The sequence below is a fragment of the Schistocerca cancellata genome, chromosome 11 (genome assembly GCF_023864275.1).
Source record: "Schistocerca cancellata isolate TAMUIC-IGC-003103 chromosome 11, iqSchCanc2.1, whole genome shotgun sequence".
Taxonomy (NCBI): domain Eukaryota; kingdom Metazoa; phylum Arthropoda; class Insecta; order Orthoptera; family Acrididae; genus Schistocerca; species Schistocerca cancellata.
In genome coordinates, this window is record NC_064636.1 from 40,230,939 (window position 1) to 40,256,314 (window position 25,376).

The window sequence follows — 25,376 nt, forward strand, 5'->3', positions numbered from 1 at the left end:
AATTACAAAATACAAGCTGATAATGGTCGGTTTAAAGCAATACGTGCAATGAATAAAACAAGTGAACTTGAGTGTCTTGTGCTAGCAAGTTGTTATTTACTGTGACTGAACCTGCTAATTAGCTAAACAAGTTTCTCTAAGGTGAACTTCAAAAAGAAGCTTGAGGCAACGTAAGTCAGTAACATTATAACGAGTCCATAGAGTGAGCACCTGTGGAGTAGACGGTCGTCCATCGTCCGAGCCATTGTCCGCTCCCCAGCGCCTCTTCCGTGGGCCTCCAGGGACAGGTGCAGGTCCCCCACCCCCACTGGGTGCCCACTGCTGCCTCATGTCGTGATCCTCCACTGGGCCGACATCTCGATATCTGGATAACAACATGGGTCATAAGTTGAAAATTTGTAATGATATCTCAGTTTTCCAGGAACAAGGAAAATATCTGTTGGTATATTCCGTGAACTTGAACAGAGAGATGTAATCTATCCTACAACCCCAACCCCCACCCAAGCACACCATGAACTTTGCCGTTGGTGGGTAGGGTTGCGCACCTCAGCGATACAGACAGCTGTACCTTAAGTGCAACCACAACAGAGAGATATCAAAACGGCCTTGCTGTGCTGGCACTGCAAATAGCTGAAAGCAAGGGGAAACTACAGCCATAATTTTTCCCATGGGCACAAGCTTCACTGTATGGTTAAATGATTATGGCATCCTCTTAGGTAAAATATTCCAAACATAAAATAGTCCCCCATTCGGATCTCCAGGCGGAGACTACTCAGAAGGATGTTGTTATCAGGAGAAACATAACAGGTGTTCTATGGTTTGAAGCATGAAATGTCAGATCCCTTAACTGGGTGGTAGGTTATAAAATTTAAAAAGAGAAATGGTAGGTTAAAGTTAGATACAGTGGGAATCAGTGAAGTTCGGTGGCAGGAGGAACAAGATTTCTGATCAGGTGAATACAGGGTTATAAATACAAAGTCAAATAATGGTAATGCAGGAGTAGGTTTAATCATCATCATCATCATCATCTTGGACAGTTTCCAGCCTCTGGCTGGGTCTGTATGGAAGTAGGTTTAATAAAGAATAAAAAAATAGTAACATGGATAAGCTACTACGAACAGCATAGTGAATGCATTATTGTAGCCAAGATAGACACAAGGCCCACACCTACCACCACAGTACAAGTTTATATGCCAACTAGCTCCGCACTTGATGAAGAGATTGAAGAAATGTATGATGCGATAAAAGAAATTATTCAGATAGATGAGGGAGACGAAAATTTAATAATCATGGGGGACTAAAATACAATAGTAGGAAAAGGAAGGGAAGGAAAAGTAGTACGTGAATATGGACTGGGGGTGAGGAATGAGAGAGGATACTGCCTGGTAGAATTTTGGACCGAGCATAACTTAGTCAAGCTAAAACTTGATTTAAGAATCATGAAAGGTTGTATATGTGGAAGAGGCCTGGAGACACTGGAAGGTTTCAGACAGATTATATAACGATAAGACAGAGATTTAGAAACCCGGTTTTAACTTGTAAGACATTTTCAGGGGCAGATGTGGATGCTGATCACAATTTATTGGTTATGAACTGTAGATTAAAACTGAAGAAACTGCAAAAGGCAGGAATTTAGTGAGATGGGACCTGGATAAACTGAAAGAACCAGAGGTTGCAGAGAGCGCATTAGGGAACAGTTGACGAAAACAGGGGACAGAAATACAGTAGAGAGCTTTGAGAGATGACACAGTGAAGGCAGCAGAGGATCAAGTAGGTAAAAATACAAGGACTAGTAGAAATCCTTGGGTAACAGAAGATATATTGAATTTAATTGATGAAAGGAGAAAATATAAAAATGCAGTAAATGAAGCAGGCAAAAAGGAATACAAACTTCTCAAAAATGTCAGCGACAGGAAGTGCAAAATGGAGAAAAGAGAACCACCTGTATGAATATCAAGGGTTCAGATAGAAAACCAATCCTAAGCAAAGAAGGGACAGCAGAAAGGTGGAAGGAGTATACAGAGGGTCTATACAAGGGTGAAGTCTTTGAGTGCAATATTATGGAAATGGATGGGGATGCAGGTGAAAATGAAATGAGACATATGATATTGCATGAAGAATTTGACAGAGCACTGAAAGACCTAAGTCGAAACAAGGCTCTGGGAGTAGACAACTTTCTTTTAGAACTACTGATAGCCTTTGGAGAGCCAGCCATGACAAAACTCCACCATCTGGTGCGCAGGATGTATGAGGCAGGCGAAATATCTTCAGACTTCAAGAAGAATATAATAACTCCAATTCCAAAAAAGCAAGTGTTGACATGTGCGAAAATTACCGAACTATCAGTTTAATAAGGCAGTGTTGTAAAATACTAACACAAATTCTTTACAAATGAATGGAAAAACTGGTAGAAGCCAACCTCGGTGAAGATCAGTTTGGGTTCTACAGAAATGTTGGAACACACGAGGCAATACTGACCCTACAACTTATCTTAGAAGATAGGTTAAGGAAAGGCAAACCTACATTTCTAGCATTTGTGGACTTAGAGAAAGCCAATGACAATGTTGACTGGAATACTCTCTTTCAAATTCTGAAGATGGCAGATGTAAAATACAGGGAGCAAAGGGCTATTTACAATTTGTTCAGAAACCAGGTGGCAGTTACAAGAGTTGAGAGGCATGAAAGAGAAGCAGTGTTTGGGAAGGGAGCGAGGCACGGTTGTAGCCTATCCACGATGTTATTCAATCTGTATATTGAGCAAGCAGTAAAGGAAACAAAAGAAAAATTTGGAGTAGGAATTAAAATCCAGAGAGAAAAATAAAATCTGAAGTTTGCCGATGACATTGTAATTCTGTCAGACAGCAAAGGACTTGGAAGAGCTGATGAATAGAATAGACAGTAGGAGGATATAAGATGATATAAGTAAGAGGATATAAGATGAAAATCAACAAAAGCAAAACGAGGATAACGGAATGTAGTCGAATTAAATCATGTGTTGCTGAGGGAATTAGATTAGGAAAAGAGACACTTAAAGCAGTAAATGAGTTTTGCTATTAGGGGAGCAAAATAACTGATGATGGTCGAAGTAGAGAAGATATAAAATGTAAACTGGCAATGGCAAGGAAAGTGTTTCTGAAGAAGATAAATTTGTCAACATCAAATATACAGCTAAGTGTTACAAATTCTTTTCTGAAAGTATTTGTATGAAGTGTAGACACGTATGGACTTGCAAACATGGACGATAAACAATTTAGTCAAGAAGCGAATAGAAGCTTTTGAAATTTGGTGCCACAGAAGAATGCTGAAGATTAGATGGGTAGACCATGTAACTAATGAGGAGATACTGAACAGAATTGGGGAGAAGGGGAATTTGTGGCACAACTTGACTAGAAGAAGAGGAAAGTTGGTAGGACACGTTCTGAGGCATCAAGGGATCACCAATTTAGTATTGGAGGGAAGTGTGGAGGGTAAAAATCGTAGAAGGAGACCAAGAGATGAATACACTAAGCAGATTCAGAAGAATGTAGGTTGCAGTAGTTACACGGAGATGAGGCTTGCCCACAATAGAGCAGCATGAAGAACTGCATCAAACCTGTCTCTGGACTGAAGACCACAACAACAGAAGTTGGTTCTCACAGGAGTGAAATAAATTAATAATCAGAGACAAGCATATAAATGAATATACAATGGAGTGAATTAAGATAATTTTACAATGCTCACTTACACAGGTAATGTTACTGCACTGAAGATACACTATGTCAGATTTTATGTAACACTTACATTAAACGATATTAATAATAATGCATATATCAACTGGCTCTACTAACAAATTTATCAATGTTGTACACAGAGCTTGCTAACAATAAATCCGTTGTGCTTCTCTTAAGCTGACCTATGTTAGCAACTGAACTTTTTTATGGCAGTTGGAAAGCTATTAAAAATATATATTTCTGAATACAGGACTCCTTTCAGGACCAAAGTAGGTGACTAGAGCTTTGTGATTTCATTCTTATTTATTATGGTATTGAGTCTATGAGCTGAGCTGTTGGCTTGAAAAAGAGATATATTATTTACCATATAGATGGCATAATAATAATAATAATAATAATAATAATAATAATAATGCATTCAGATATGTTCCAAAGAGTATTTGGTTACAAGACTCAACGTAGAAGGGCATAATCAGTGGGACCATGGTGATAACACATACAAATAGTAACTGAGGTTGGACACTATTCGCAAAGCATGTTACTAGTCCTACTGGTAACATACGGGCCCTAACGAAATGTAATGGACCTGGGCAAGGCAAGAACTGTAGTTGGTACTAATCTATGGGACCACTGGAGGATAGTACAAAGAAAACAGTTTTTGCATCTAGTAGATAAAGTGGTGCGAATGAATTCATGCCCACGACATGGAAAGGGCTTCTCTAAAAGCTGACCAATCTTCCATTTCTGCGATAGTAGTATGTAAGTGCAAATGTTTTCTAGAGGACCCATTGCAATCGGTGTTGATGATTAAGATGCCAGATGCTGTTTATTTAAAAAATAAAAAAAGGATCGAACCATGGACCTCCTGCATGCTAACCCCAAATACTGTCCACTGCACCAACCGTACAGCATGACTAATATGTGCTGACAGAGGTAGTTACCATACATGTGGTTATAGTGTTACCAGATTGGCACTTTTAATGTCATTTTTCTGCCGGATGTACTCCCTGGACGAAATTTTGTGACAGCCATTTTTTCATCGCTGGCACGTGATGAGTCGTGCTGCGAAGCCCGAGTGCGTGAATTTTGCTTCATCATGTATACATCAGTCAGTACTACTAAGAAGTTCATGAATGGAGTAGTAGGAGTTCAACATCAAAAAATCCATCAACCTCGTCTTAAACTGAACTTTATTGGTAGCTAAACTTTTTAGGGCTGCTGGCAAGTTACTGAAGATGTGTTTTCCTCAATAATGGACACTTTCCTGGACTCAAGTGATTAACTTTAAATATTACGTAATCTACAAAGATTATTCTTATTTCTAGTAATGATTTCGTGAACTGAGCTGTTGGTTTGAAAAGATAGTCCCAGCTATACGAGATACGTGGTAGGTCTAAAGGGTTGAAAAACAATCTCTGTAATGTATAAGGAAAGACAGCTACTCATTTCAGACATTCTTGGCATGGAGCTGGTGATTCAATTTGATTTGCTTGGAACAGATGCACTGTGCCAGCTATCAAGAGAAGCCACCCCAAATGATCACTCACAGTCTCCTATATATCCAGCCCATGGCCCCTGGTATTTTTCTCGAAGTTCTGAAAGCTTCTCACTAGGTATAAGACAAGACAAATATGGATCAGAGCTTCAAACCATGTATTACAGCAGTGTGTCGTATGTATCCCATCAACTATGTCAGAAACCTGAAACACTCCATACATCTAATGAGAATCTTCTTAGAAAACTTCAACTGCTATACTTCAGTAGAGAAACAATTACTACTCTGCAGCCCCCTATATATCTGTCAAATACAGACCTCACAACTAAATCTATGCAAAGAACAGCACCCAAGATACAAACAGTCATTCTTATCTTGCTTGATTTGTGAACTAAATGGAAAAATAATCTTAATGTAGGGTATAAAAAGAGCTGTCTGTCACATAGTTTACAGAGATTTGCAGAGAATTGGTGTGCATGTACTGTGCTCTAATCAGATCGACTAAAATTGGACTGATATTTACATAAGATTTTTAGGGAGGAGTGCTAATTTTGTATGTATTTCAGTAAAAGCATTGAGGTACAGTACAAGGTTTCAAACCTCTTCCTAATTTAAAAATGTCCAGCATACAGCCTAGGAAGTTTTTCATTCCAGTGTTATGGCTAGCCTGGGAGAAGCTTTTGGCTCACCTTTCTGTAAACATCTAGGGAAACATTATACCTACTCATAGGCCCTCATCATCTCTATTCACAAGTGTATTATCTTGTTCCATTTAAGCCACAAGACTGAAAAACAGCCTGGACACTATTAGGAAGAACGAGTGGCATAGAAGTAGCTCAAAGAGTGCCCTAGGAAAGTGGTTTAGGTCCCTTGTTCTTTTTGTATATTAATTACCTTGCAAACATTATTAATATTAACCTCCGATTTTTTGCAGATGACGCAGTTTTCAGAAATGAATTACTGTACAAAAATTGCTGCACAAACATTCTGTCAGATCTTGATGAGATTCAGAGAAGATACAGTGGTTACCAACTTGCTTTAAATGTTCAGACATGTAAAAATATAGTATCTCATGACTACAAATTTACTCAGTCACAATTGGCATCATGCAGCTGATACAAACACCTGGTTACAACAGTTTGTAGGGGTAGAAAATGTAATGATCACATAGGTGTAGTCAAGGAAAAACACATGGCAGACTGCAGATCACTGGTAGGTTACTGGGAAAATGAAATCAGTCTGTGATGGAGATTGCTTACAAAACACTCCTGCAACCTATCCTAGAACACTGTCATAGTGTGTGGGACAATGGAATGCATAAGATAATTTTTCGAATCTTACTTGCACATTCTATTAATGGGATTGTGGAAACATCACATCTATTGCCATTAGGGAAACAGTGTAATTCGAAATCGAACATTTCACAATTAGTGGTGTCGGTATGAATCGTGCAGAACAATATCCGTCAGAGGGGTAATGTGCATTAGATGGAACAGCGCACAGGACTGACGGCATGTTTACATTAGTTGCGAGTGGAGTAATGCGCCTGTGACAGACTCCAATGTACATGCATCCACATATAGAATGTTCTCATTGTACGCCTCTAAACCAGTGTGGCAGATGTATGTCATACACAAATGATGAATACGTGGATACGCTTCTGGTCCTCGGTGCATCTGATAACCGGGTTGGTATCGCTGCTCATGAATATGCTGCTAGATATCCTCATCGACGCCATCCAGATAAAAATGCGTTTCATCATCTGGAGCTGCGCCTTTGGGAGTCAGGTTCTCTCCTTCCACCATCACGTGACAAAGGTCATCCGTGGACTCGCCGTACTCCAGTACTAAGGAAACTGTTCTGGAGGTGATACACCAAGAACCGCAGCGAACTACACGTAGTCTAGCAAAGCAGCTGCATCTCTCTCAACGCACAGTCGTTAATAAGCTGCACGAGCATGGACTGCACTCCTATCATTATGCTTTCACGCAACACTTGCATCCTGCATACTTCCAACAGTGGCTACAACTCTGTGAATGGTTCCAACAACAACAGGAAGCCAACGATGATTTTGTGAACACCGTAATATGGTTGGATGAAGCAGCATTCACTCGTGAGGGTGCCTTCAATACACACAATGCCAACCACTGGTGTGAGGTTAACCCGCACATCTCAAATGTCGATATCAAGTTCGCTTTGGTATCAACATCTGGGCCGGAATATTGGGTGACTGGTGTTTGGGCTGCTGCATGTTGCCTGACTGGTTGACTGCATGAAGGTATCATGCATTCCTGTCACACTATCAACCTATTGCACTGGAAGATGTTCCACTACATGTTCGGCAGAGGGTATTGTTGCAACGTGACGGTGCACCTCCACACTCTGGAATTAATGTGCGACAGTATTTGGACAGAAAATTTCCAGGGGAATGGCTCAGACATGGAGGTCCAGTTATATGGCCACCATGTTCACCTGACCTAAATCCCCTTGATTTCTTCCTGTGGGAACACCTGTATTCTACTTCGCTGACAAATGTAGCGCGTGTTCTTGCTGCTCTTATTACTGTGGATGCAGCTTTGCGTTCATATTATACATAGTATAAATGACAAGTAGATGTTGTGTTATTGTACTGTGCTATCATCTTTAGCATCTCAAAATTGATATTGCTTTTGTAGTTATTCTGTCCTATGAAAGGTCATTTGTTTCAACTGTCAACTTTTTATTTATCTAACCACATATTTGTTATGGTCAGTGTTACAAAATATCATAAATTTAGGATACATGTGACCCAAGAAATGATGTATATGACAGTATTTTGAAATGTCAGAATGAAATTAGCAACAATACGCCCCAACCCAGGATCGAACCGTCGACCTCCTGCAAGCTAACCCAAAACTTTATCTACTGCACCAACTCTACAGTACGACTAATATGTGCTGATAGAGGTAGTTACCATACATGTGGTTACACTGTTACCAGATTTCCACACTTTAACGCTCTTTTTCTGCCGGATGTACTCGCCGGATGAAATTTTGAGCGACACTTTTTTTATCGCTTGCACGCGAGGAGCCATGCTGTAAAGCCCGCGTGCACGAATTTTGCTTCACGCTGTATATTACACTCACATTCAGAAAAAACAGAACACTTTGAACAATTAGAGAAATGATATTCATATTCACAGGATATGTACATTAGTAGGTTCTGCAGAAACGATTAGCATTTCAGTCACCTCAGTTCAGTATGTGTCCTGTTGCCTAATAGGCACAGGGTCTGCCATGGGGCCAGACAACTTGTTCCATCCGTGATGCCACTGATGCGTACAAGGTGCGAACAGTGTCCCTCGGTATCGCCATCATTGCTGCATTCACCTGGTTCCAATGTTCATCTGTGATGGCTGGCACAGGGTCACAGTGCTTACCCATTGTTGCACCGTGTCCCACACATTTTTGATTGGTGACACGTCTGGTTATCTGGTGGGCCAGGGCAAAGGGCTGACACCCTGTGATACCACGGAAGCGCATGTTCGAGCAGCAACATGTGGTTGCGCATTGTCTTGCTGAAAAATGGTGTCTGGGATATTGTGCAAAAAGGTTAGGGATACAGGTCACAGGATCTCATTCATGTATTTCACACTGCCTTGGACACACACCAACTGTGATTTCTGGTTGTATTCAACAGCACCCCACACCATCAGGCCTTGAGCTGGCACTGTATGTCTGCAGTGAACCAAAACGTGCCATAATTTTCAAACAAACTGAACCTAGATTCGTCCAAAAACACTATCTGATGCCATTCCCGTCCCCCGTGATGTTCCATACACCACCACCATATAGCACGTTTCTGTACACTCGTCAAAGGTAGGCGGAGAAGTGGACGATGCACACACAGCCTTTGCCATAATAAAAAGTGACGGAATGCCATCCTTGATAGTGTGCAATGTGTTCCACTGTTGGACTGTTGTGCTGGAGCTGAGGAGGATGCAGATCTGTCTTGCAATGCCATTTGGATGAGGTGTTGATCTCCTTGGGGATGGTGTGGATGGTGCGACATGACCTATCTTGTCACGTTCTACAGCTTATTGTGGACCATTCTGCACACACTAATTGCACTGCTGAAACACTTCGTCAACCACGAGTAGCAATTTCCTGGATGGTCAGATCACAATCTATCATACCAATAATGCACCCTCTTTCAAACTCACTGATCTGACGGTACAGTTCGCACGTACATCTGCGAGGCATCCTCAACATATGCTCAAGTCACACTGATCAACTACCTTCAGTTTAAAGTGGCAACAAAAGCCGCAGGCTCATTTTACCAGTAGGTGGTGATGCACTGCAATATCGATGTTGACCTTAAACCCACAGGCCAACATGGTTCAAATGCCAATCATTTCTGCAGAACATACTAATGTACATTTCCTGTGAATATGGACGTCCTATCTCTAGTCGTTCAAGGTGTTCTGTTTTTTCTGAATAGAAATGTACTACCATCAAATACAGTGAATATTATCTGAGTTCTGAATATCTTCAGTGCAGTAATAAGGTCAATGTAAAAAAGTGTTGCAAACTGATTTTCTGTTTGATGAGGCATTGCAGTACATTAACATGTTTTATGAAGAGTTTGTTGTTACCTCTGAAACTAAAATATGTTTAAGATTTTTTGACTTATTCCACATCCACGAGCACCGTTGACGATGCATATCTACAACTAATTTTATTATAATTTTTATAATAAGGAAATAGGACAAGGATAGTCCAAAAGTTGTTGCTTATATGTAGATGATCTCCCATAAATGGTCAAATATTTATTTTGTATTTTATTATTTGTTTGAGGTACTCATTGGACAGCATGTGGTAAATGGAATTTGACAGCAGACATCCCTATGTCCCGGCAGTTGGTGTATGGAGCTACCAATGTCATATGGAGAGCCTAAGAAGGCCTTAAGAGTGCTACTGTGATTGCCCAAAGTTTACAGAAGTGAAATTCCCTGATTTTCAAACAAGTTTCAGTGTCTTTCCCTGATAGATTTTGAGATCTCAAGAGTACATTAAGACGTAAGTTGACCATCTGTCTTTGCAGCTATGGTACAAGAAACAACACTGCAAATGAGGAAATATTTAAAAAACAAAAACTTGCAAGCAGATAGCATTTTCTGATGTGAGCAAAAATCTTATGTGCTAACATCAACATGCTTTGAAACAAACTGTTTTTGGTTAGAGAAAGCAAGCCAAATGGTATACACGTTTCATTAAGACTACTGATGTTATATTATTTCAAAAAATGAAACACATTTCTTGACAAAAATACACATTTCCTTGCAGTTGCAAGACAGATTTAAAATACCTTCTCTGATTTTGGAAATAACCTCAGAAAAAAGTGGATCTCTTGAAAGAAGTCTGTAAGGTGGGAAAGAATTGTGTAAACCAACACTGTAGCTGACAGCCAATAAAATGTTGGTTCTACTATGTTCGTTATTGTCGGTTATTACCCACTGTGTTATATCTATTATCTTACAGGTACTTTGTATTTTACTTTCAAGAAATATATATTAGTACTTAGTGTACAAACCACCAGCGACTGACACAATTTTCTTCTTCTTATCGTCCATACTTTCTAACATATAAATTACTTTTAAAACTGCCAAAATGTACTAGAACAAATAAAATTTCTGTAAAATGCCACACTGTACAACATACTTGCGGCGAGAGAGTCGCAAGTCCTGAAATCCGTCACCCACGGCCTCTGGCCTGCAGGGGAGCACTGCAGTTCTGTGTCCACGGATAAGCTATGAAAATCTGCTGCATTACACGATACACAAACAGACTTGCCCTGCAGGCAGATCAATGAGATTAGATCTGGTGGGCAGGGCCTGCACATTAGTGGGAACCAAATGGCTTCCGATCGGCAGGCCCGATCCATTACAGATACCCACAGAAACGGCCTGCGATTTTGGCCCGCCTTGGAAGTCCACTCGTGTGGCCAGCTATTCACGAGCCACAGACAGTACGTCGATGAAATGAGACTGCGGTGATCATCTGTGCAACAGATAAATTGTTCAAATACTCTAAGAATCAATAATAATGAGGACAGGTAGCATCTCACTGTAAAGACAATTGCTGAGCTGCAGGCAGGCACATAGAGAAGACAATCACACTCTCACAAGTACATTTTCAGCCAAAGCCTTTGTCAGACAACGAGAGCACACACACACACATTCACACAATCACTCAGACATAACTCATTCACACACGACTGCCATCTCCGGCCACTGCCTCTACAGTCTCTCAGAATCAAATCCAAACAAACCACTCCTCATGCCTCCCTGCCTCTCGTCGGCAGCTGCTAGGCCAGTGCCAAAAAGTGGTGGCAGCACTGACTGCAAGCAGAGGGGAGTTGTACAAAGGGAGAAGCAGTAGTAATAAGGGAGAAGGGAAGTGGCACACGCACTCAGTTGCACCCAGCCATTGACGATGCATGATACCTTAGTAAACAAACCATTTCATCTACTGAGATAAAAACGAGATTGTTCCAGTGGTTTTGTTTTTTGTTTTTTTCCCCCAAATTTCCCTGATTTATGTGACATATTTGAAATTCCCTGATTTCCAGAGCCTGTGGCAACCCTGACTACACAACAATGCACATCAATGGCAAAGCAACACAACAATATTGTTGAAAAATTAATGACTGAAAATCTTGTAAAGCTTTTAGTTCAGTATGAGTCTGGCTACTTCTCAAAGCTGATACCTGTACTCATTTATGTAATAAATGTTCATTGTTTTTTAAAAACGGTAGATGTTACTTCAGGAAAATAAAGACAGACAATAACAAAACACTAATTCATTACAATTAAATAAGAGTTCTACTATAGAAAAAGTTGAAATGCAAAGCTGCAGTAATTGGAGAAAAAAAGTAATGGAAGAAGTCCAAATTTGATAAATATTAGCTGGTTGTTGGTTTTGAAAACCTGGAAAGGAGAAGAGATACACACCGGTGAGCAAAACTTAAGAAAGAAAGTAACTTTCACATGATTTGTTACTGCCAAGTAACCCAGCCCACGAAACTTGGACCATAAATGGAAAGAACTGCTACAGTATAGTGCAGAAGGTAACCGAAACAAATGTGTTATGAAACAAGCAGATATGACAATTTTATCCAAAGACAATAATTACACAGAAGTCATCACAATTTATGATGGTTCCCTGCACAATACAAAAGGTGGGACAAGGTTCTTCGGGCGACAATGCACACTCTGTGACATCCTCCCACGCCGGCTGGCCTCAAGGTTGGTAAGGAATGGTTGCGGTAGGATGTTCCATTCCCTGGGTTGACAACTGCTGGATGATTGATGGTACATGTGGATGTGTTGCAACACATCTCCCCAATGCATCCTACACATGTTCGATGGGATTTAAGTCGGGTGAATGGATAGGTCAGTCCGTTTGCTGAATATCCTCTCATTGCAGGAGCTCCTCCACCTGTGCTGTTTGATGCACTTGCACATTGTCATACATAAAATTAAAGTTAGGGCTGAATACACATGGGGAAGTAGTGCAGTGTCACAACAATGTTGACCAATGAGTGTACCATGTTGAAAGATGTGGAGGTCAGTAAACCCATGCAACATTATGCCTCTCTACACCATAATAACTGGACAACCAAAATGACCATGGTCGACAATGTCTCTGGTTCCATTACATGTTCCCATCTCTTGCCATGTGAGAGTGTGTCCTGCATTGTTGAATGTGATTGTATTGGTGGTTCAGGTGTAAAGGTGTGGGGAGGCACAATATTGCTTACATCTACTTACCTGCAAATCTTTAAACACTGTACACTCAATGATAAGCGTTACTGGGACGCTGTACTCTTTTGCTGCGTGCCTCTTTACAGGCATGCATCTGGGCCTAACTTCATTTTTATAGCTGACAATGTGTGACCACATCAAACACTGCAGGTATAGGAGCTCTTGCAATGAAAGGAAACGTGATGAATGGACTGGCCTGCCCGTTTCCTCAACTTAAATCCCATCGAGCACATGTGGAATGCATGGGGAGATGTACTGTAGCACATTTACATACACCAACGACAATCTGGCAGCTGTTTACCTCATTGGAGGAGGAATTGAACGCCCTACCACAAGAACTCCTAACCAAATTTGTGGCCAGCATGGGTGTACACTGCAGAGGGTGCCTTGCTGTCTTTGGTGATCACATACATGATTAACAACTGTGCTCCGCCTCTTGTAATGTCCACGGGACAAGTTCAGTTCTTTCTGTGTATGGTCCAAGTTTCATTGAGCTATGTTACCTGGCAGTGACATCGTCATCTTAAAGTTACTTTTGTTCCTAAGTTTTGCACACCAGCCTATTTAAAAGCAAATACTCATCATTTTCATTTAAACACCACAGCTCAGAATTTCATTATACGAATCGCCTTTCATTACTAGACAGTAGCAGACCGACCTGTCGGCGTGGGGCGGGACTCGCAAGTCCTCGTCCATCCCGCGAACCGGCGGCAGCCCTGCACTCGGCAGCAGTGGCATGCGGCGCAGATCACTATCTCCTGTTGTTGACAACATGCCGGACATCGGCGAACTCATCAGCGGAGGCGGCAAGTCGCTGTACAGGTCTGTGCTGCGCAGGTCGACATCCCGACCGCTGCCCGGCGTGGGCAGCAGGGTGGGGGGACCGGCTGGGAACCGCATGTCCTGATCGGACATATTCTGCATTGGTGCCGAAGTGGAGTAAGGAATCTGTAACACCAAAATCGGATTTATGTGGTGCTTCACAATTAAAAAGACAAATCACTGTCAACTATCACTTATAAACTGAATATGTGTGGCATTAAGCCATAGGTACACACTTAATTATTGTAGTCCTCAGTCTCAAGACTGGTTCGATGCAGCTCTCCATGCTACTGTAGCCTATGCAAGCCTCATCGTTTCCGAATAACTACTGCAACATACATTTCCCTCCAATCCTTAAGATGACTCCTCGATGTCTCGGCAAGTTTTCTACCAACTGATCCCTTCTTTTAGTCAAGTTATGCTACACATTTATTTTCTCTCCAATTCTAATCAGTACCTCCTCATTAGTTACTTGACCTTCCCATCTAATCTTTTGTCTTTCTGTCAAAAATGCTTCTATCCACATTTCGCTTCCATACAAGGCTACACTGCAGACAAATGTGTCCAAAAAATACTTCCTAATATTTAAATTTAAGTAGAATGTTAACAAATTGCTCTTCTTTTAGAAATACTTTTCTTGCCATTCCCAGTCTACACCTTATATCTTTGGTACTTTGACCACCATCACTTATTTTGCTGTCCAAATAGCAAAACTTATCTAATACTTTTAATGTCTAATAGCCTAATCTAATTCCTTTGGCATTGCCCGATGTAATCTGACTAAGTCTCATTATCCTAGCTTTGCTTTTGTTAATTTTAATCTTATACCCTCCTTTTCAGACTGTGTCCAATTCATTCAACTGCACTTCCAAGTCCTTCCTTGACTGTGTCTGGCAGAATTATGACACAATCGGCAAATCACAAAGTTTCCCTCTGAACTTTTAATTCCCTTTCCAAATTTCTCCTTCTTTTCCTCCACAGTTTGCTCAAAGCACAGATAGATTAATACCGGGGATAGACTACAACTCTGCCTCACTCCCATCTCAACCACTGCTTTGCTTTCACGCCCTTCTAATCTTACAATTGCCACAGTGATTGTTATCTCCTGACACTGTAACCTGTCCTTGTCCCCACAATGATTAATTATGTTCCATCAAAAAGGAGAACAGTTAGGGATGTGGATCTCAAGATATACATTAACAAAATATAAGGAAATCATTTAAACTTAATCTGTATACTGTATTAACAATCACTCATGTGCTACTTCATGATATTCATGCTTAAGCCAACTAAATTTAACCCAATAAAAAAAACAAAGATAGTTGCTACCCTGAAAAAGCTGCTGCCTTCTGACTTACACTACATAGGGACTTCAAAAAGTAGGCTACAAATTTCAACCCACACTAAGCTCTCTGTGTACAAGAGCGACAAATTGTCAGGAGAGAGAACATATTGCTGGTTTGCTGCAAACACAGTTCTGTTGTGGTACGCACAACAGGTGCATCACAATCTGAAAGCAAAATGACAGAACAACTGGAAACGAACTGCAAAGTTGAAGTAAATTGGACAGTACGATTCTTGTGGGCAAAATGTCTACATCGCAGACTCACTGTGAAATTCTGGTGGTGTATGGCCAAAATGCAGTATCATATCCAGCTACAGAGAAATGGTGCCAATAATTAGACCAAGGCTGCACAGATGTGGGTGGTGATGATTGGGAAGGAAGAAGATTGACTTCTACCACAAAGGACAATGTCGAGGCAATTACTGAAGAACATCGGGGAAACAGAGATTTTCCAACAATAATGGCATTCAAGCAATTGGCTCTGTGACCAATGAGTGGATTTCTGTCATTGAGGAATTGAACGACTGGTGGGAAGTTATGACTATTTTCACAAAGACTTCACGACTATGTTGGGGGTGGAGGGTGGGGAGTGGGGGAATCTTGTATCTCTGTCACTTTCAAGTGTAGTGCAGCATTCAATAAAAGTTACTTGGCATGCCATAATAATGTGCAATATTTTTTTCCAAATCCCCTGATACTTAGTTGCTGTTTATCTGCTATTGGTAACTTCATATTTTCTTGACTGCACTGGTACGTTTCCAATAAAAGAATTACCTGTGTCTCTAAATACTGAGTTATGAATATAATAGGGGAAACATTCCACGTGGGAAAAATATATCTAAAAACAAAGATCATGTGACTTACCAAAGGAAAGCGCTGGCTCGTCGATAGACACACAAACAAACACACAAAATTCTAGCTTTCGCAACCAGCGGTTGCTTCATCAGGAAAGAGGGAAGGACAGGGAAAGACGAAAGGATGTGGGTTTTAAGGGAGAGGGTAAGGAGTCATTCCAATCCCGGGAGCGGAAAGACTTACCTTAGGGGGAAAAAAGGACGGGTATAAACTCGCACACACACACACATATCCATCCACACATATACAGGTGTGTATATACCCTCTCCCTTAAAACCCACATCCTTTCGTCTTTCCCTCTCCTTCCCTCTTTCCTGACGAAGCAACCGCTGGTTGCGAAAGCTAGAATTTTGTGTGTATGTTTGTGTTTGTTTGTGTGTCTATCGACGAGCCAGCGCTTTCGTTTGGTAAGTCACATCATCTTTGTTTTTAGATATATAAATACTGAGTTATATTTATAGCGTATTAATATTTGTCATGTAGCTTTAACACCAAACACAATTACTTGCAAAATTGCTAACAGATCTCTTCACTCACTGCATCTACCTATTCAGATTATTTTTTGAGAGAGAACCTGGTGATATACATTTTTAATTTTCTTTGACTTGGAGAGAATTCCCAGTTTCTTTCTATTAGATTGGAGCTCACTGAATATCTTTCCAATAGAGAACATCGCCCCATTTTGAACTCTAGAGAGGGAGGCAAAGTCTACCTAAAAATTACTTTTGTGTTATGTAATTGTGCATCTACATCAATACTCTGAAATTCATATTTAAGCATTTGGCAGACAGTTCACAGAACCTCTTTCAGTCTATTTCTCAACCATTCCACTCTCCTCTAGGGAAAAATGAACACTTAACTCTTTCCGTGCAATCTCCCTTTTCTCTTACTTTATCACTATGATCTTATCTCACTAGACAGGTGGGTGTCAACAAAACATTTTTGCATTCAGAGATGAAAGTTGATTATTGAAATATTGTGGAAAGATCTTACCTCAGTGAAAAATGCCTCGGTTTTACCGATTGCCACTCCACCTCGAAGAGAATGGTCTACTGAGACATAGACAACACAGGTTTAGAAAACAGGGCTTAAAAAAACATCAAAATGTTGAGTGCTATCAACAAGGGATTTCAAACTGATTCCTTATTTCTAGATTTCCAGAAAGTACCATACTTCACAAGCAGCTTGTAATCAAACTGCATACTTATGGAATATCGTCTCAGTTATGTGACTGGATTCACGACTTCCTGTCAGAGGGTTCACAGTTCGTAGTAACCGACGGAGAGTTTTTGAGTAAAACCAAAGTGATTTCTGATGTTCCCCAAGGTAGTGCTATAGGCGCCTTGCTGTTTCTTATCTATATAAATGATTTAGGAGATAATCTGAGCAGCCATCTTAGGTTGTTTGCTTATGATCATGTCGTTTATTGTTTGGTAAAGTCATCAGAAGATCAGAACAAATTGCAATACAATTTGTAAAAGATATCTGTTTGGTGTGAAAACGGGCAATTGGTCGTAAATAATGGAAATCCTGAGGTTATCCACATGAGTGCTACAAGAAATCCGTTAAACATCAGTTACATGATAAAGCAAAAAAATCTAAAGGCTGTAAATTCAACTAAACACCTAGGAACTACAATTATGAGCAACTTAAATTAGAGAGAACATGTACAAAATGTTGTGGGTAAGGTGAATCAAAGACTGTATTTTATTGGCAGAACACTTGGAAGATGCAAGAGATCTACTAAAGAGAGTGTCTACATGTGCTTGTCTGTCCCCTTTTTGGAGTACTGCTGCGTGGTGTGGGATCCTTACCAGATATGATTAATGGAGTACATCAAGAAAGCTCAAAGAAGGGCAGCACGTTTTGCATTATCGAGAAATAGGGGAGAGTGTATCTTGGATGTGATACAGGATTTACGGTGCACATCACTAACATAAAGGCGAATTTCATTGCAGCAGGATCTTTGCATGAAAATTACTCCAAATGCGAAAATATTTTGATGGTGGGGACCTACTGACCTACACTGGGAGAACAATCATCATAATAAAATAACGGAAATCAGAGGTTGCACAGAATGATATAGGTGTCCATTTTTTCTGAGTGTTGGAAGAATAGAGAAGTATTGTGAAGGTACTTCAATGAAACCTCTGCCAGGCATTTAAATGCAATTTGTAGGGTAGCCATTAGATATAAATGTAGATCATATATGTGACACACTTTCCCCTATTTCTCAATAATACAAAAAGAGCTGTCCTTCTTTGAATTCTTCCGTTTTCTGTCAATCGTATCTGGTCCGAGTCTCACACCGTGCAGTAAAATCCAGAAGAGGACAGACAAGTTTAGTGTAGGTAGCCTCTTTAGTAGATTTGTTGCATTTTCCAGGTGTTCTGTCAATAACTGAGTCTTTTGTTTGTCTTTCCTATGTGAATGTACAAATCACAGTTCAACTGAAACTGTTTTTTATCATCAACAACAAAAACCATTAATGAGTAAATGTACAGCGAAGTGAGTGTAAGAGTACCAAGGTATTTGAGAAGGCTTCTGCATGGTGTAGTTATTTACTTTAAACAATATTCTTACAGCTTTCTTATGCTGAAGAAAGCTTTATTAACTTCATATGCACTGCCCCAGAAGACAATTCCACAACAGCAAAAACATGCAAAATAAGCCAACACTCTCTTTATTAGCTCAATGCACGAGAGATCCTTCAAAGTGAAAAACATGCTGAAGTCAGTTTCACGATTAGTTAATCTATGTGCTAACTAAATTGTATCTTGTTATTCAACATGAAATTTTAAGAGAGTATGTTTCACTTAGTTTATTAGCATTAATCTCTACTTTTCATCCCAGTAGGTCATTACTGCTTGTCTGAAATTACATAATATGTGTCTTTGCAATATTAATCCTTAAACTGTCAGTTACAAAGCACTTGTAGGCCTGTTCAGCCATTGTCTGAGCTGTGTCTGTGAAGACTGAGTCTGCACACATTTGTTTCTTGACTTATTTATCCAATCAATCAATCACTGAATGGTTATTAACACAAGACGTAATAATTTCATAAGAATTGTTTCTGTTGTGCCATTGCTCATGAGTGGATACAATGGCGAAAAGAAGTTTGTCCAGCACGGGACAGTGTAGAACAGTTGAACTGTTCTATACTATGCCCTAGGTCTTTTATTCCAACAGTTAAACTTTTTATGTGTAGTGAGTCAAGGGCTCGAAGAAATATAATTTTGATAAATTTTAGTCAGCTGCATAGAGCAAAATGTAGCAAAAATGGAAAAATAATATTAGCATTATCGTCATGATAGAAAATGAAAAGATTAATAGTCATTGTCAATTTTAACAACACAGGAATACAAAAAAGTTCAAATTTAGTTTTTTCTGGGTTCATTGCCTACAGGAAATGGCCATCAATCTTACAATTGAAAGTAGAGAAAGGGCCATTTCAGTAGGAAATGAATATGTAAGTAGTAATGCTATATGCATGGATGAAAAGCCAAGTTTTGAAACAGTTAAATCAAATATTACCAAAAGATAACACCCAGGCTTAGTCAGAGAGGCAGGTGCGACAGTGTAATGTTGTCCTAGAGTGCAGATAATGCAGGGCCTGTGATCAGCAGCTTGAGAAAGGTGTACTCCAATAGAATGGTCCCTGTCATGCACTGAGTGTGTTGTGTTTGTACATTTGGTGTGAATACTGGCCAGCTTCCAGTTAAAAGGCAGGTATAACATAACAGGCATACATTCAAAGTGAAAAATGAAAACAAGAAAGTAAAAAACGAGAGAAAATAAAAAAAGTAAATATGGTGATTAAAATGACATGGCAAAGGATTAGAAATGAAACAAATATACTGTTATAAGCAGAACGAAATGTGATGATCTGCTATTAGAATATGCAGAATAAAGTTCTGGAAAATAAGGGTCACCTTGAGAAAAAGGAAAGTGAATCTACAACAGAAACAAAAGAATAGGCCAATTCCTTGCAGACAGTGAGCTGAAAGCAATTTATACGAACTACAGTGTCTTTTAAGTGTAATTTTGTAAATATCTTGTCAGTTTCAAGTGAATAAAACTTAAGTACAGTAGTGAAATGGAGCATGTTTTGTAAATACAGTGAATACCAGTTTCGGGAAAAAACTCATGTAATAACACTGACAGTAGGAAGTTCAATATATTACCCTACAAATTAAATGCAGACAAAACAGAGGCTCTCTCTAACATCATCAGTCAACAGTGTGTATCCCTATTGTTGAATTCTGTTGCTCAGTCCTCAGGCAAAACACAAAATGCTTCATAAAATTGTCACTATTCATTTCCCCAGTATTTAGAGTTTTCTTTCAACTGTTTGACATTGAGCAAAGTGATGTCAAGATGAGGCGTTACTCCTCACCTGGTGCTGGTGTGGGTGCGAAAGTGGCGTCTGCCGCATGTCCTTGTCCTGGTGTGGCAACTCCTCGATCTCGTGGTCCTGAGGCCGCTGCATCTGCTGCTGGCTGTCGTCGTTGCTCAGGTCTGGCGCCGGCAGGTCGCTAAAGCGAGTCCGCCGCTGCCGCGTGCCCGGCATCGGTAGCTGATCGTGGTGCCTCGTATTGTTGTGAGGGTCGGTGTCCATACCTAAAGTAAAAGTGGAGTCCCATTATTCACAATTGGCAAGAAAATTCCTAAGTTAGTAAATATTTTTAATAAAATGTTTTTGACATCTACTAAATTTACATCCCAACTCAAAAAATCACTGCGAAGTGTATGATGTCACATACCACTCTAGATGAGTGACACGCATCCGTATGTGAAAACCATAAAACAAATTATTATAGGGGACACCACAAATATTGTGTGATTGCATTACTTTATTTGCATATGGAGAACCACGTCAAACTACGAGTGTGTGTTCGAGATGGGACAGAAACTTTGTGAGACAAAATAACTGCACGTATGGAAAGATATGGGCTCCTAACATCACTGGCCTATACTGGAGAAGAACAATGCCCTGGGAGAATATATAAATATGACACTGACAGCAGTTATGAAGGAACTCAAACAAATTGACTGTTAATGAAGTGTCATTCCGAATATTTTGTTCTTTACACACACATCAAAAAGAGTTTTGCATCACCACAGTTCCCAAAACTCCTGAAGACAGCCGTCCCTTTGATTGTTCAGAGATGTCACTAAACCCGCCCAAATATGTAAACAAGCATGCATGAGCAGTGTCTATTAGATGGAGGGGGTCCGACAGCCGATCAGTTCGTCATTCCACCAGGAAGGAGGCACACGGCTCGTGTTGTCTGTAGTTCAACCGTGCCTAGACTGTCAATACCACGGTTTGATCGCATCCACTTTATTACTTTGTGCTGTGAAGGACTCTCAACAAGGGAAGTGTCCCCGCATCTCAGAGTGAACCAAAGCGATGTTGTTGGGACATGGAGGAGATACAGAGAGACAGGAGCTGTCAATGACATGCCTCGCTCAGGCTGCCCGAGGGCTATTATTGCTGTGGATGACCACTACCTACGGATCATGGCTCAGAGGAACCCCGACATCAACACCACCATGTTGAAAAATGCTTTTCGTACATCCGCAGGATGTTGTATTGACTCAATCTGTGCGCAAAAGGCTGCATGATGTGCAACTTCACTCCCAACGTCCATGGGGAGGTCCATCTTTGTAACCATTACACCATGCAGCGCAGTACAGATGGGTCCAACAACATGCCAAATGGACCGGCATGGAATCACATTCTCTTCACCGATGAGTGTCGCATATGCCTTCAACCTAACAATCGTCGGAGATGTGTTTGGAGGCAACCTGGTCAGGCTGAACGCCTTAGACACACTGTCCAGCAACTGCAGCAAGGTGGAGGTTCCCTGCTGTTTTGAGGTGGCATCATGTGGGGCTGACGTACACCACTGGTGGTCACAGAAGGTGCCATGTTGGCTGTATGATAAATGACTGCCATCCTCCGACCGATAGTGCAACCATATCACAGCGTATTGTTGAGGCATTCGTCTTCGTACATGACAATTCGTGGCCCTATCGTGCACAACTTGTGAAGGACTTCCTTCAGGATAATGACATCACTCGACAAGAGTGGCCAGCACGTTCTCCAGACATGAACTGTATTGAACGTGCCTGGGATAAACAGAAAAGGGCTGTTTACGGATGACGTGACCCACCTACAACTCTGAGGGATCTACACCAAATCGCCGTTGAGGAGTGGAACAATCTGGACTAACATTGCCTTGGTGAACTTGTGAATAGTATGCTACGACGAATATAGGCATGCATAAATGCAAGAGGACGTTCCACTGGGTATCAGAGGTACCAGTGTGTACAACAATCTTGACCACCACCTCTTCAGGTTTCGCAGTATGGTGGTACAGCACGCAATGTGTGGTTTTTATGAGCAATAAAAAGGGTGGAAATGATGTTTATGTTGATCTCTATTCCAATTTTCTGTACAGGTTCCGGAACTCTTGGAACCGAGGTGATGCAAAACTTTTTTTGATGTGTGTATAGGAAGGTTCCAGTATTCATTAGAGCATCAGCAACTACCATTTGCTATCCACTGCAGGGTAAAAGCTTACCTCAGACTTCTCTATGTATTCCCGTCTACAGTTTCCCATTTCCAAAAGTGTTGTGACGTCATCTAACCACATCCCATCATGCCGTCATCTTGGTGTTTCCTCACCTATCTATAGGGAGTCTAGCAGAGAACTTCCTCACCCCATCTGCCACCCATCCTCTTGGTTACATATCCCACCCACCTCCACTCTATTCTCATTATGTCCCCCACACTTACTCATTAGTTGTTTCCCTTTTTTCCTCTCCATTTGTAGGTATAGTTACACACAGATATTTAAAAGAAGAGCAACATTTAATACTAAAATTCCCAGCATCTAATCAAGCAGTTAATCACTACCCATCATCATGTACTCAATTTTCTCAATGGAAAATCTGCAATGGAAAACAATAACAATACACATTCGGATAGGTTGCTACTCACCTCATACAAGAAGTGTTGAGCGGCAGACAGACACAGTGAAAAGCATGCTGTTGAATACTGCTCAGTTTCCGGAGAAATCCATCATATAAAGAAACTTATTCACACATGCGTGAGAGACACACACATGGCCACTGTTGTCTCTGGATGTTGTGGCTTACTTAATCGCACCGTGTCATATACATTTTCTACGAACACGAATGTTAAATGGGCTGTTTGCTCCCCTTCATTTTTCTGTTAATTGTTTAAGTATGAGAACTCCATATACACATGGCGAAGCAGCCCTGAATTGATGATGGTCTTTGGATTCTTTAAAATATTTCTCAGTTCTGCTTTTTTGAGACTCGCCGATTGAGCGACCCGCCCAACAAATTACAGTTGTATCTCTATAATTTCTGCAATACTTTCTGCTTCATTACTTAAAGACACTGACATTAATTGATTAAAAAAAATTGGTTTTGAAACGAAAAGGAATACAAACTTACGATAGGAGTCATTGCTGGTCTCGTCTCGGTCGGAATCGTTAACCGACCGGTCTGCGACGGGCTCCCTGTACTCGGGCTTCCGCGGGTGCGCGCGGGGCGTCACGACTGCCGCAGACACAGTGTTGGACCCGCGTGCATTGCCGCCCAGTGCGGGGGAATCGTCGTTGTGCGGCATCACGTCCTGCAGCTCCTCGATCTCGCCGGAGTCGATCAGCCTGCGGAGGGCTTCGCCACCTTGCTGGATCGCTTCCAACAGCACGGGGTTACCTGCAATGCCATTTTCACAATTTAGTTGTGACAGTTTACTGTCTTCTCTTTACACCACAGTCAAGTGAGAGGTCTCCAAAACCTATGATTCAGTCTAACAAGGAGATTTCAGAAACTGGCTCTCTTCAGTTTTATTCATATTTACAGGATTCAAAGCTTAGGACATATTTTTTCTTTCTTAGCTGGCCTTATCCTGTGTCTTCACTAAGTCAGCATACTACTTTGGATTTGACAATGTTAGTGGTGGAGGGTGGACGGATGTGCTTCCTGTCACCATCCCTTCCCTGCTGGACGGAATTTTGTACCCCATCTGCCAGTATCCAGTATTATCCCGTGTAAAAGTGAGACAATATTTTTCAAAAAGTTTGCAAATTGTGTAAATGAGGTGGAACATGGGTACCAGCCAGGTATTCACCTAGTCAGATGTGAGAAAACGCCTAAGGATCATATCCAGGCTAGCCAGCAAATTGGTCCTTGTCATTACCCTACCGAGTGGATTCGATCCGGGGCTGGTGTGCCTCCCTTAATCCCGGAAGTGGCATACTGACGAGTGCAGCTATCTGGGTGGGCCAATTTGAAGCTTAGGACATCAGTTTCCTAAATCAGTGTAATGCAACTCTCAAAACAATCATCTTATGAGATCTGAAGATTTTTGAGAGATGTTAAGTAGTAAACATTTTCAATAACCACGAGCAGGTGAGTGTGTTTTGTATAAAAGTTTTGTAATTGTAATGTCACTAGTACGAATCTCACTAGTTGTGATTTTTGTTTTTATTTTGGTTCTATATTTTATTATCAAATGGAAATGTCAATTAACAAATATTAAATCAAAATTTTGCAATAAAATTAACCTCCTTTTATTTTTAATTACAGGTCTTCCAAAAATAATTTAAAATTTGATGCAGAGGTGCAAAATGCCTCATTGTTAAATGAAAAATAGTTACATACATCAATAATTCTGTCTGGTCTCTTCAAATGTGTAAGTATTTCATTTATTGTTTGATGTTCCACATTTTTATATCAAATTTCCATTTATCGAAAATACATGGACTTTCATGCAATTAGCGATTAAAAGTAAAAAGATATAAATTTTATTAAAAAATATGATTCAATATATGTTAATTTCTATTTCCATTTGTAAGCAAACATGAAAACGAAATAAAAGAAAAAAATTATATATGCACAATTTGGCTCCATGCTTTAGTTTTTCCGTGAAAACGTAGGAATGCAATCATCACAAGTGTATTTCATTAATATGTAATTTAATTATCAACATCTTTAATATAATGGTTACATAGAGAAGTGCGTATAGTTAAAGAATAGATGATTTCTAGCTGCACAAGCTATGTAATTGCTTTATTCCTTCCCCACCCCCCACCTTCTGACTGCTGCATTCTCTCGGCACTAGAATTTTTTGGCTTTGTCATTCCTTTTGGTGCAAACTTTCCTCTGACTAGAGTTTTTATAATTCTGAGCACATTTATGAATGGCATCTTTCATTATTTTCTAATTTTCAATTTAATACATACTTTTCACCAACATTCCCTCAAATATTTATATTGTCTCATTTTGGGTCCCAGTAGAGCT

At 40.4% G+C, this 25,376-nt stretch overlaps 1 protein-coding gene across 2 annotated transcripts in view; it reads right to left on the reverse strand.

Annotated features, from left to right (window-relative positions):
* The window catches only part of LOC126108925 (pre-mRNA 3' end processing protein pfs-2), a 175,317-nt gene that overhangs the window by 12,756 nt on the left and 137,185 nt on the right, over positions 1–25,376 (reverse strand). For both annotated transcript variants that reach the window (XM_049914295.1, XM_049914294.1), the window contains exons 12-15: positions 23,523–23,789; positions 20,428–20,651; positions 13,668–13,957; positions 211–364 (exon numbers count right to left, since the gene is read on the reverse strand). In XM_049914295.1, coding sequence (XP_049770252.1) covers positions 211–364; positions 13,668–13,957; positions 20,428–20,651; positions 23,523–23,789 — 935 coding nt within the window. The remainder of the gene's footprint in view (positions 1–210; positions 365–13,667; positions 13,958–20,427; positions 20,652–23,522; positions 23,790–25,376) is intronic.